At 49.8% G+C, this 13,259-nt stretch overlaps 1 protein-coding gene across 2 annotated transcripts; it reads right to left on the bottom strand.

The window, feature by feature from the left end:
- Positions 1-4,942: 4,942 nt before the first annotated feature.
- On the bottom strand, positions 4,943-12,980 carry Polr2m (RNA polymerase II subunit M). Of its 2 annotated transcripts, none has more exons than XM_063254280.1 (4): positions 12,737-12,980; positions 11,195-11,842; positions 8,820-9,024; positions 4,943-7,806 (listed from the first exon to the last, which is right to left on the bottom strand). In XM_063254280.1, the coding sequence occupies exons 1-4, from the start codon at positions 12,847-12,849 to the stop codon at positions 7,660-7,662; spliced, it is 1,113 nt and encodes a 370-aa protein (XP_063110350.1). In that variant the 5' UTR covers positions 12,850-12,980; the 3' UTR covers positions 4,943-7,659. The 2 variants fall into 2 exon arrangements, with proteins under 2 accessions (XP_063110350.1, XP_005000056.1); XM_004999999.4 differs by lacking the exon at positions 12,737-12,980 and adding an exon at positions 12,432-12,697.
- Between the last annotated feature and the right edge of the window lie 279 nt (positions 12,981-13,259).

Genomic DNA, 13,259 nt, shown 5'->3' with positions numbered 1-13,259 from the left:
TGACGGTGTGCCTCAAGTGTTCTCTGGGGAAATTTCTCCATGGGCACTGGCCCTTCCTGGTCAAATAGAGTTTCAACTAATATAATAAATTCCTTTTAACCTTAATAACTTGCAGGATGCTTTTCCACGTGCACATTCTTCTGGAAAGAAATGTAGGCGTCGAATCTGTTTGGACTCTGGACTTCCTCCCATGCCAAAAATTCTTTAAAAATAGATGTGGTTAAGAGCATTTGAACAACCTGTGTATTATCAATGTTATTCTCAGTTAAGAGACCATTTTCCAAGGGTGAGAATTTTATTTTTCTTTCTTTCTAAGGATGAGCGGCATGCCAAGGAAGCAGTAATGCGTGCGTGCACACACACACACACACAAACACACACATATACACACACCCATGAACTCGGCCCAGGTGTGGGCCCTGGACTGGGTGGGCGGCTGCTCTGCAGCAGGAATGTGGCAGGACCTCCGGATGAGAAAATCCATCTGGGAGTTGAGGAATCTGGATCCAATTCTTGGCTCTGGCTCTAGGTCCCGTCATAATGAAGGGGGCACCCGGCTAATCTCTGTGTCCTTCACTCCGTCCTCCTCAGGGCGATCGTATCTGGCCTCTCCCTGCCTCTCAGGAGTGCCTCGTCAGCAGATGCAAGATGCAGAGCCAATTAGTTGTAGGCAGCGGAGCGCTGCCCAGGCCCCCCAGCCCCAGCCTGTCTCACAAATTAATGTCTCCGGTCACCCTGGGTCCACCGGAGACAGTGTGGGTCAATTTCAGGCACCTCAGAGCTCCTGCCTGTGGGTGAGGAGGCAAAATCATGCTTCTTCAGTAAAGCACGAATTTTGTCTCACTGCATAAAAACAGGAACTGTATTATGAAAAGAAGGCATAGGCAGGGAGAGGACCGTCACAGAAGCAGCCTGGCCAGAGAGTCAGGCAGCGTAGGTCTGTCCCAGCCCTGGTGCCTTTGCGACCTAGGACAAAAGCCACCATTCACTGGGCCCCAGGGAAGTCAAAGGAACCCAGGGACAGGCTCCGGTGCAGACATGGTCCGTGCACCTTGTCATGGAGTTTAATAAGTATCTGAGACAGGTCTCCTTGAGATTCCCATCGCACGGATGAGAAGCCAGGGCTGGGGGTGGCCCTGCTGTGCTACTCTACCACCCAGGCCCTGGACCCAAGCTGCCTGCCAGACCCCACTGCTATTCCTTGGGTCTGCTCCTGGCCGGCCCAAGGCCGCCCTTCCTTCCTTATGGGGCAGCTGGCCGCGGTGACTGACACCGAGCAGGCACGGTGAAAAGGCCTGGCTTCTTCTTCTCCTTCTCTGGGCTGCAGAACAAACTGCCATGGGCTGGTGCAGGACCCCAGCTCTCTTCCCTCGCTGAGGCCTGAAATCCAAGGGTCTATGTCAGCCCTTCCCCTGCAGGTCTGGCGTCCTCGGGCTCCCAGGTGCCGGGCTCCATTCTGTGCTATCACTGCCGACTCCTCACGAACTGAGTGTCTGTGGTCTCTCTCCAGTCTGAGGACCACGGTCACTGGATCAGGATACTCAGTGACAGGCGAGCTTCTCCTGAAGTCCTCCGTTGTATTACATGGGCGCAGACCACCTCTGCGAGGGCTGGGACAGACTTGTCATACCTGGGGTCCCTGCTCACCCTCACAGCCCTGGCCCTGTGCACACTTCAGAGCCTGGCTCGCCTGTCACACCCGGTCCCCTGTCTGCCTTACCAGGGCTCCCCAGTAAACAACCCTGTATCACATCACCGGGAAGGCCCCTGAAAGATCACTCAAAAAAAGAAAAGAAAAAAGCCTTTGAACTGAATCTGACTCCTCATTATTCTGAGAACCCGACCCATCCACCCAGGCCTCCCCTACCCAGAGCTGCGAGCTGGACACTACCTGGCCTGTCCCCGCCGTGCATGCCCCAGGTTCAGAGGCAACTTCGTCCTGTGCTTCCTGCAGGCTCCCACCCATTGGCGACCGGAGGCCTCACTGTCCTCCAGATCATGACTAGGCGGGGCAGCAGCTTTCTATCTTTCTGTCTCTGTCTATCTCTCTTGTCTCTGTGTCTGTCTGACTCTCTCTCTCCACCACCACCACCAGCCACACCTCCTGTCACCACCCCCAACTCCCAAGCCCAGCTCCAGGAGGGACAGAGCTGAGCAGAACCTGGGGCCCAGGCTTGCTCCCGGGACCACCCATACCCCCTTAGTCACAGGGTGGGTGACCAGCAGCCCAGTGGTTCACTGGTGGGACCCAGGCCTAGGGCAAGGGCAAGGGCCAGCAGTAGGGCACAGGGCCCGGGCACCCAACTCAGCCGGCCCAACCCGGTAGCTCCCAGCACTTTCGATGTCCACTGGAGCCGGAGAACGGCAAGCTGCAGAGGTGGGGCGGGAACAGTACAGCAGTTCGGGGTCACCGCCTGAGCCCAGGCTGCTGTGCCTACATCTGTGCTGGGATCTGCAACCTGCTGCTGCAGGCCTGTGCTGGGGTGTTAGGGGTGGGGGTGGTCTGGAGGCATCTCGGGGTCCCTTCCCCGACTTCAGCTTTTACTCCACCTCTGACAGGAGCCGCAGGGGCAAGGGCCTCAGCAGGGCCTCAAAGCCACCTTGGGCCCGCACTCACCTGCACGTAGCGCAGGTGCCCAGAGCTCTGGTGGCCTGGCCAGGTGCAACCTAGACTCTGCTCTTCGTGGAGCTTCTGCAGGGAAAGACACGTGTGAGACATCCAGTTCTTTGTCTTATAAACCAGCACACTCACCTCCCAAGGAGTGACAGACAGCACTCTGCTAATACCGTGTCTTCCCAAAGATAAAGCCTTGCTGGATAATAACCAGCCTTGAGAAAAAGGGCTCAGAAGCACCAGCCCAATCAGCCTGTGCTTGCTGCACCTGCCACCACGCCAGAGAACAGGAAGAACAGGAGGCGGGACACCGGCCATCACCACGGCAATGACCAGCTAGGGCTTATTTTCCGGGAAATGTGGTACTGAAGCAAGAACCCTGCCATCACTGCCCCTGCCAACCTCAGGGTTCATCCTGGCCCCTGCCCGTGGGGCCTCACTGCACTGTGCAGCCCTGGTGTTGCTGCTGCTGAGCTGAGAAGGGAGTGGGTAACTTGCTATGTGGGCTTGCAGTCAGCCTGAGCCACTGGTGTTTACACTCCGCGCCTCTGTGCCTCAGTTTCCCCACTGAGTGGGTGGAATGAATTCTAAACTGTCTTTCCTAAGAACTAAAAAATGATAGTTCAAGTTAAAACTTACCTTCCACTGCAGTGACATTTTTCTTAATGGAGCCTCAGTGTGAAAAGCAGCTAGAGGTAAAATCTTTTTGCTAAAATCTAAGTTGAAGATGTGCTTTCATCTTTACAAAACAATCACTAGAAATGGTATATAATACAAGTATATGCGGTATAATTAGGAAAATGGAAACGTATTTCTTAGGAATATTTTCAGACAATTTATAAGCTGAGTCTCTACCTCTTAAATTGAAGGTGTATTTCCATGTGCTCCAAGTGAGGCCTTGATTTACAATATCTTTGATTTTACTAACATGGAACTTCTCCGGACATAGCTGGGGCTCTCTTTAGCTCAATGCTCTGACTTCCCCTTGTCAAAATAGTTAAGGAGTCTTATTCTTCTTGGTTAATTTAACACGAAATTAAAAGTTCCAAGTGCTAGTGAGTTTAAAACATTTCACTTCATATGGTGAAACTGCTTCTCCTAAAACTGCTTCGGTCCTAATTGTTATCATCATTATAAGGCTCTTGATAAAATCTTTTAGCTCTCACAGGCCACACTGTGAAATTAGCTTCAAAACACGCAGTATGTTAGCTGAGGGATCGATGACCACACCGAACAGACTAACTGGCCCCGAGCGCACAGAGTTTCCCTGGAGGAACAGGACACAGAGGCAGTGAGCCCCAAAACTCATAATCTATTGCTGTTATAGCCAATTCCTTACAAGACACAAAGAACTCAAGACAGAAGAATGGCAGATTTTCCACTAAAATGAAGAATTTTCACTATCAACACAGCATGAAGACAATGAAAACTTGAATCTAAAAGGGGAGAAGATACAAACATGACCCAGCAAATACCAAATTCTTTATTTAAAGACCACAGATTGGTGTCCAGAATATACCCTACAAACCACAGAAAAGGAGACCGTTGAGACAACAGGACACAAAAAGGGTGGGATTCAAACAGGTACTTTTCAGAAAAAATCCAGAGGCCAATAAGCATCCAGTAAGCTCCGTGCCATGCCTGGTCAGGGAAATGCAGAACAAAACCAGCACGAAGCTGCCATGCACATCACACTGGCTAAAACCGAAGTCGGCTGAGACCAGAACTGCTGCACAGCTCCGGGCCCAGCAGCCCCACAGGCAGGAGTGCACCCTGCAACCCCAAAAGGGGCATGCGCCCCACAGAGATGCGCTCACAGGCACAGTGTGCATCACAGTGCTGCTTCCCACAGCCCAAATGCAGGGACGTCACTTGATAAAGACAGAGCAGCCCTGGAGAAATGCGCCCTATGGCAGGAAAGGGAAACCACGCAACATGCCTCTTCTCAGCCATGCTGAGTTAAGGATGCAACACACAGATTGGGTCCATATTTATGGGAGGCGAAAGTGGACAGAACAAGCTATAAGGTCTCAGGATGAACAGATTTTTTAAAATGTTTGTAGAGTGGAGACTTAGGACAAAGTCAGGACAGTCATGGCCTCTGGGGACACGAGGTTCCAAGTGCCAGCGACGGCTTCCCTGCTCGTGGTGTGCTCAGCGGCCGGTTTATCCAGGAGATCGCACATCAGTTTTCTGCTTTTCTGTAGGCTATAGTTCACCAAATTTCCAAGAAAAAGAGGGGACTCGCTCTACCAAATATATCAGCAATTGAAACCAGAATGGCTGGTGACATGGAAAAAATCAGGAGGTCCAGAAATAAACCAAAGATGCAAAAGACACATAAAAATTTAATAATCTATAAATAGAGCATTACAAGGAAAACAGTGGCTTTCAATACTGAAGCAACTGATAAACCCCTTGCAAAGATTTATCTTAAATCTCCACCCTACACAGTATCTCCAAACTAGAGGTAATCAAAATTTCTTCATTCCAGTTATGTAGATTAAATGAATTACACGCATAAACATAATAAAATTCCTATTGAATGAAAGACAATTGTAAAAGAGAAAAAAAAGCAACAAAAAAAAACAAAACTAGTATATTTATCCAGTTGGGTTAAGACGTGTACGTTTAAGCACATGTGTAAAGGTAGACTTCTAAAGAAAACTACACTGAAACACCAGAAGCTATACAAAGTGCTACATGACAAAGGATAGACATTCTTAATTCAGGAAGAATTCAAACTAAGAAAAAGGGCAGGCTCTCCAAAATAGTAACAAAACAAAAACATATGAATAAGCAAACCTCAATGAATAGAAATGGAAAATAAACACCCAAAAAAAACACCCTTCACTAAGCTTTTTCTACAATTAATTTGCAAATATATTAAAGAGTAATTTATTTTATTACAGTGATTTTAAATTCTGGGTGACTGATATATGGCTAAAGGAAATGTAAGTGGACACACTCTCTGAAATGTGTGGTATATAACAGGGTTCTCAAAAACTTACATACCTTTTCTCTAGCAATTTCACTTCTTTAAAAATGTCTCTGGAAATAAACACATGTTTTTTCTGGGATTTTTTGGTAGCAGAAATTGAACCCAGAGCCTTTGCAGTGAACTACATTCCTGACCCCTTGCCCTTTTTAAAGTTTGAGGCAGGACCCCCAAAGTCACTAAACTGCCCAAGCCAGGTTCCAACTTGTGATTCTTCTGCCTCAGCCTCCCAGACTCCTGGGATTACAGGGTTGTACTACCACAGCTGGTCAATGTGATTACCTCTTAAGATATTGATCAAATCACTGTTGAAATCACATAAACAATTTTTATACAATAGGACATTATTTTAACAGTTACGGTGAAAAATATCTTGGAGCTATGTAATGTGCAAAGTATTTAATAAAAATGTTGATAATCTTCAAAGCAGTCTGTCAAACAGTAAGCGGTATGACTGCATTTCCAGACTGAGTGTATGGCTGCAGGGAACCCCAAATCACAGCGGGCTCCCCGGTCTCAGGCTGGAGCTGAGGCTTGGCCTGAAGTCAGGGTGTGTGCACGAACACTGCTGCCTCCAGTCCTGCGGAAGCTGCTGGCCCTTTCATCCCACGCAGGATACTAAATCGCTCGTGTTCTCAAACCAGCTGTTAGCTTTAAAGACTAAAAGCAAGCCAGGTGTGTGGCTCACACCTATAATCCCAGCACTCAGGAGGCTGAGGCAGGAGGATTGTTGCAAGTTCGAGACCAGTCTGGGCTACAAGTGAGCTAATGGCCAGCCTGAATTGCTTAGAGAGACCCTTTCTCAAAAAGACAAGAAAGAAAAAAAAAAAAAAAAGACTAAAAACAACAAAATTGTCAGCTCAGCATCCTTCAATGCTGGTCTCTCCCAGGAAGAGGGCGAGGGAAAGCAGCTTCTCTAGGTGTCACAGGCCTGTGGCCCAAGTGTGCTTCCCTACACACGCCACACTTGAATGGCCTCTTTGGAAGGAAGCAAAATTTAGACACCAGTAAAATTCATCATCAGCATTTGAAGTTACTGTAACACTTTATTTTTTTTTTCTTTCAGTATTTTAAGGCTCTACATATTAAGGGAAGATTTTTTTTATAAGTGTAAATTCCTCAGGAGACAACATACAATCATTTAAAATGATGGGAACCTGCACAAATGAGATTGAAACTTATTTTTTTTGGTGCCGGGGATTGAACTAACAACCTCACTCTTGAAGGCACTTCTGCCGCTGAGCTAACCCTCCAGCCCCAAGCCTGAGATTTCCATGGCCTCTCTATATATGACTTTTGTGGGGGAGGGACCTAAAATATTGATATCTGTCACCTTTAAAATCTGGTCTCCTTACCAGACACTTACGTCCCGCATGTGGACCTGTCGCCCTCGAGTTCACAGAACCCATCAGCTGCCGCCCGAGACCAGCACCTCCTTTCACCGAGCTCAACTGAGTTGAGCACTTCCTATACAGTCACTCCCTGCAAACTGACCTTGCAGCAAGGTCCCACACCTTCAGCACCTCCTCAAAGCCTTCCTGTTCCTAAGCAGATGGAAACAAACACCTCCTCCTGCCTCCCTGGATGCTAGACCTCTCGGTCCAGGGGCCCAGGAACTCCGTGCAGGTGCACCGACCTCTCCAGGCGGCCCCTTCCTCACTCACCAGAGCTGTGCAGGGCAGGTAGAGACTTCGCTGGGAGAGGTGATGAGTGCTATCTGACATTTAGGGAAAAGGCAAAATCATCTGACTGCACTTGGCCTTCAGAAAACATTGTACTCTGCCACATACTAAATTACCAGATTGATGTATGACAAGCCGCAAAACTTTAATACAATATGGTTAAACATGATGTTCAAATAGTAAACTTTTCAGGCACATGAAGATCATCCGCTGAAAGACATGCTGGGCTTCTCCTTGTAGCTTCATCTGTGTCAGTCTAACAGGTTTCCCTCAGCGCTGTCTGACGCTGATCACCACACTTGTCAGTCTGATGAAAGGAACGACGTCTCAGCGGTCAGGCTTGGAAGGCCGCCGTGAGGCCACCCTCAGCTCTCGTCTTCAGAGGACAGGGCGTCGTCTTCATCCCTCACTTCTCGGTACCCCCCTGCAGACTCCCCTTCTGGATTGTAACTCTGCATTTTAACATTCAGTCTTTCTGCTAGCTTCTGTGCTGCGAGCTTCGCCTGCATTTCCTTTAAAGCAAAGAACAAACCAAAAAGTTACACATTCGCATCTTTTCCTTATAGTATTTCAGTGGGAAAGGACACAGCACATGACCTGAAGCACTAAATGTCAAAAATCACCAATTATGTTTATTTCTCGAGATGACAGAACCTGCTTCTGCAGATTAAATCATGGCTTCCAGGCCTGAGAATTACATTTTGATGACACAGGAAAATCAGGTATTGATTCTAACACCAAATAAAGTCCTACAGAAATCACACTCGACAAAAGCCCAAGCAAGTTCAGCCAGGCAGTGGACTCCCACACGCCGAGGGCATTCCCTGAAGCCAGGGCAGGCAGGCTCTCCCCCTGGGGCCCCCAGGTCTTCCCCATGACCTTCCCCCAGGACCACATGTAAGTCCAGCAGGTACATGCAGAAGCCACCACTCCTGCCCTGCCAGAGAATGGTTATAACCCCAGACTGCCTGACGACAGGCATCTTAGAGCCCCAGATAATATAAACGCACTTCCTCGATGCTTAAGTCCTAACCAGCAGTGATGCTAACATGCCGAGAAGCAGCTACACTGGAACCATGCAGACTATAGAGGTCTTCAGAAAAAGTGCACAAAGGGATTTAGGTGACCAGAGCAGAAGGCTCCTTCGCCTCACTGGGGCACGACTCAGCTCTGCCGGCAACACGACCTGTTCCCCACTCTTGAGTGCTGTGCCATACCAAAGGGGAGCAAGACTGGGGGCCCATTTCCCAGTGATCTTAGCGGGTATGGGCTGTACCCCATGAGCAAGGGGCCGTCAGTGGGGTTCACGGGAAGGAGAGAGAGAACAGTGCTGCTGCTTCTCCAAGGGATGCTGCCTGTCGTCAGCTGTGCCCGCAGCTCTAGCAGCTCTGGCTCACCCCTGAGAGCTAATGGCTACCTCGGCATCATACTTCCTGTCATACCCTTCTTCCTCGAGCTCCCGAGCAACTTCTGACAAACACAGGAGCAGCCAACAAAGGTGAGAACAGTTTGGTGCTCGGAATACCTCGTAACTCTGCTTCTGCTGCCACTGAAGCGCCAGGGATTCTTCTATGGTCAGCAGCTGTGCAGGCAGATGGTGCAGTGGCAAGAGCCGTGCAGCTGTGATGTCATCGAGGTGCTGCTTGTCCCTGTGCCGCCGCTCCTCGGAGGAGACAGGAGACTCTCCCCTGCGACAGTGACCAGGGGAGCCACGGCGCTGTGACGGCAACCTGAGGGCGGGGAACTTCTGTTAGACTACAGTCACCTCTCCAGACACAACAAAAACATTCATACACACAGACACACAACCTTTAACCCTCGCTGTCTACCCACACTTAGTCCACGGGGGCTATGGGTGTACAGACACACGCTCAGGGCCGTTCTTTCCTTTCTCACACCTCATACTCACGCTGAGGTTACATTTTCATTTATTCACTCAGAAACACATCTGCAAAGGAGCTTACTGTAAACAACCTACCACAAACAAGTGCACAGTTTCAGTGTAATGCAATACCATGCATGCTAAGAGATCTGTTCTAGGAGAGACGTCATCAGCAAAGCTTCAAGGTAACACATGAACGGGCTTGGCTGAGGGGAGAAGAGCACCCCAGCAGTGAGTGGGGGAAGCAGGTTAGAGGTGGGCAGCACAACACAGAAAACTGGGGAGGAGATGGCCAGGAGGCTGGGCCCAGGCTGCAGTGCAGGGTTCTAGTCCAGGTGACAGGTCTGGACCTTTACTTTACAAACGCCACTCTGGCAGCAGGGCTGGCAGTGAAGGGGAGGAAGGGCTGGCAGTAGGGTAGTCAGAAAGTCCAGTTACACCCCATGGGAGAGATGGGAACCTTCACTCTGACACGAGAGAATAAAGAGCGAAGATACAGATGCAGAGCCAGGAAATGCATCACAGAGGTGGCGCTGGAGACAGGAAAAAGACACCTAGGTCAAAACACAGCAGGATGTCTGGGAAAATGCTGGAGTTCCACTTGGTTTGCGATGGACCTGAGGGGTCATGGGCACCCAAGTGGCTGTGTTTCATAGCTGCTGGTGGTACAAATCCCAGTATTTTGGGAAGCCTCCAGCATCCAGGTAGAGTACACAAAGCCAGAACATGCAGAAGACCAAAGGAAGAGACAAGCCAAAGTACGGGTCAGGCTAGCAGGCATGAGGCCTGGGCGCCACATCCAGCACCATAAAAACAGGGCCACAGAACACGATTCACTCTCCACCACGGACACGCAACGCTTGCCATTCTGTGCCCACTGCCTCCGGCAGGCTCAGCCTGTCCTGCTCTCCTCTACTGCACAGGCTGCTCCCTCACTCTGAAATATCCCTGACCCTCAGGAGCCCTCACTGCTTCCCCTCACCTCCAGCTCCCAGCCAAAGGATCACAACGCACAACTGCAACCGACTGACACTCTCTTGTACTTGCTAACTGGACAAGATGCTTCTGGTTTTCTAAAGTGGCTTCTTAGAAATGAAGATACCTCAGGGCATACAGAACAAGAATACTCAATTAAGGATCACTTTCACCCCCCCCCCAAGAAATGTAGAACAATACTGCTTTGCCACACAGCAGCAATGTTTTGATATTTAAAAAAACCATGAATCACAGGGTAGCATCAAACTTTAAAGTCTCTTTGTTACAACAAAAACACATCTTAAGTATTTCTAAACATGAGATTCTGTTTTTCAAATAAAGGAATAATAGTGTTTTATGTCAGCATCCCTGTAAGTACACCTAAATATTACATGTGCAATCCATGAAGAACAACTCTTTCCCTTTTAAAGAACTTTTATTTTTCTGGAAATATCAGAAACAAAACTATAGCAAGGAACTCAGGAGCAAGAATCAAGTTTTATTTTTTTAGCTCTTCTCCTCTGCCTCTCCCCAGACCCCAGAAACTGTTACTATTATGTAGTTAACTTTCCTAGTAGGAGTGTGAGTGCTGCTCCTCACCCAGGTCCTGAACTCTCCTGGGAACAGAAGCCTTACTTCACTGTACCCCCAGAGCAATGCCGCCTACACAGAAGCACACTGACAGGCCTAGCAGCACCTGCACCTGCTTCTCCCTGTGCTTACCGGGTTAATCGAAGCGGAGCTGCACACCAGAAATCAGTGCTGGAAAAAAAGCCCTAACAAATTGTCTCTCCAATTCCGTGTTTAGTATAGAATATTGGCTAAGCATCCTGAAATTTGATATTCCCCATCTGCTACTTAAAACCTTTTAAATTATTTGGCTTCAAAATCAAAGTATTTTTCCACAGAAACCCTCTGCTCCTGCCAAGCTGGTTTCGCTGTTTCCACACTGCTTGTGCCTGCCGAGGAGTATGCTCACACAGCCCTTTCTGAGTTTCACACACATGATGTCCTGTGATAGGGTGGTTCCCGGCGGTACTTACACATTGGTTTTAAATTTATGTGGCGGGGGCACTGGGTTCTTGGCTCGCATTTCGAGCACTTCTATGTAATGAGGCCTCCTAGGAGGTCCACTGCAGAGGCCTGGCAAGGTCTCAGCACCTGTGCTTGCTCCTGAATGGTCTTCACCTCCATCTGCAATCGTGATCCTTTGCAATTTGTCAACAAGCAGGTGGTTCAAGCCGCTGGAAATATCTTCTGTGGGACCCTCGACATCATGCTGTGGGAGACGCTCCTCAGCCTCCGCTGGGGCAAGTGCCCCAGCACTGCCGTCGGGAGCTGGGTGCTGGCTCACCACAGACTCACCCCGTGGAGTCCCTTCACTGTCTTCATGAGTGGGATGCACAAGTCCCTGCTCTTCTGATGTACTTTTGGATGACTTGATTTTATCTACAGGGGAACAGCCAGGAACTGGTGATGAAATATCAAGCATCTGTTCAAAATTCGACGTTTTATCTATGTCCACATCAACTCCCGCAATTGCCTTTTGCCTTAGCTCAAAGTCTAAACTAACAGGATAAAACAATTTGCTTCTTCCTCTGCCCTCTTCACGCTCAGCAATGGCAGCTTTCAGCTTGGCAACAGTGTCTGAGATCTTTTTACCTTTGTCGGGCAATCTGCAAATGAATTTTCTGTCAAATGGAAAAAACACATACACATTACCGCTGTGTTTCTAAACTTAAGACAAACTTAAAAGGTAAAACATTATATTCAAAGGGAGAAAAAATGATTTTTAAGCCAGAAGTATGATTTCTGAATGGCTCAAAGTAAGAATGAAACAATTATTCAAATGTCCCCCAAAACAAGAGACAACAAATTATTAAAAGAAAATAAAACCCATTCTCAAAGAAAAATCATCCTCCTCTACCAGAAGACTTCACCTAACTCAACCAACAAGTGATCTGTGCCCTTTTTGCAGAGTGACAGCAGAAATTCTTTTTCTGATTCTTTTTCCTTTGGGACAGAGGCGGTTCCCTCTGGCACTCCATGCTTCCCACGCCACACTCATTCCTGCAGCTTCCCGTGCGGATTAACATCTCTCTGCAGGTCCCTCTGCTCCACCTTTTAATTAACTAGTATCTGTTATGCTCTCCTTGAAACTCCGCACACTCTTTAAGTGCAATGAACCTTGACTCCACCCCTCTTCACGCGTTTTCCTACTTTTGTTCGTGACTTCCCTCACAGCCTGGAACACTTCAGCCACCCTTATCTACTACACACCCAGCTGCCTTCCCAGCCCGCCCTCTGGCTTCCCCTCGTCGGACGCTCTCTGCAGATGTCCTCCCGGCGTGTGCGCCTCTCACTGCTGCAAACCATGCTGCACTGCGTCCGCAAACCTCAGGGCCCCAGGGCCCAGTAGTAGCCAAAAGTTCCTGGGCTCGCGCCGTCTGGAGCGGGGCCCGAGGCCGCGGGCGCGGGAGGAGGGGACGCGGCCGGACGCGACCGAGGCAAGGTCACCTTCCGGTGACAGGTCCTCCCCAGGCGCGAACCCAGGCGCCGGCGGGGACTCCCGCGACCCAGCTTACTCGTTGCGCAAAAGTCTCTCCTGGCGCCGCAGCATCTCCTGCAGCTCCGCCAAACTCCGCCGCCCCCAGCCCTCGGGAGCGAGGGGCTCGAGGCCGCGGGGCGGCGAGGACATGCTGCGGAGCCTGCGGCGGGCCGAGCGGCGCGCAGGCGGCTCCCTCGGCGGGCGCCGCGGCTGGCGCCGGATCCGCGGCCGACGGCGACTCGGCGGCGCGGGCGGGGGCCGCCATTTTCCCGGAAGAGCGGGCTTCTTCGAATCTAATCGAGCTTTATTGAAACGCCGGAAACAAACACAGACCCAGAGAAGGGGCGGCCCATGGGCGCGCGGAGGGGCGGAAGTGACGTATGACGTGCGCGCCTAGGTTTGGCTCTTTTTCTAAAAAGTAAGCGGCAGACTTAAGTGGCGGGGACCGGTGCCCTGCAGCCTGGAGGTTTACAGCGTGGAGAGGGCGCTGTGAAACACAGATAAAACCGTGTACTACAGCGGCTGGTGCGGACGCGGACAGGCATTTGAGAAAACTGAAG

Source organism: Cavia porcellus, unplaced genomic scaffold (genome assembly GCF_034190915.1).
Source record: "Cavia porcellus strain 051 isolate PalLab524CR breed Dunkin Hartley unplaced genomic scaffold, mCavPor4.1 scaffold_8, whole genome shotgun sequence".
Lineage (NCBI taxonomy): Eukaryota > Metazoa > Chordata > Mammalia > Rodentia > Caviidae > Cavia > Cavia porcellus.
Note: the sequence above shows the minus strand (reverse complement) of the source record. Positions and strands in the feature narration are given on the sequence as shown.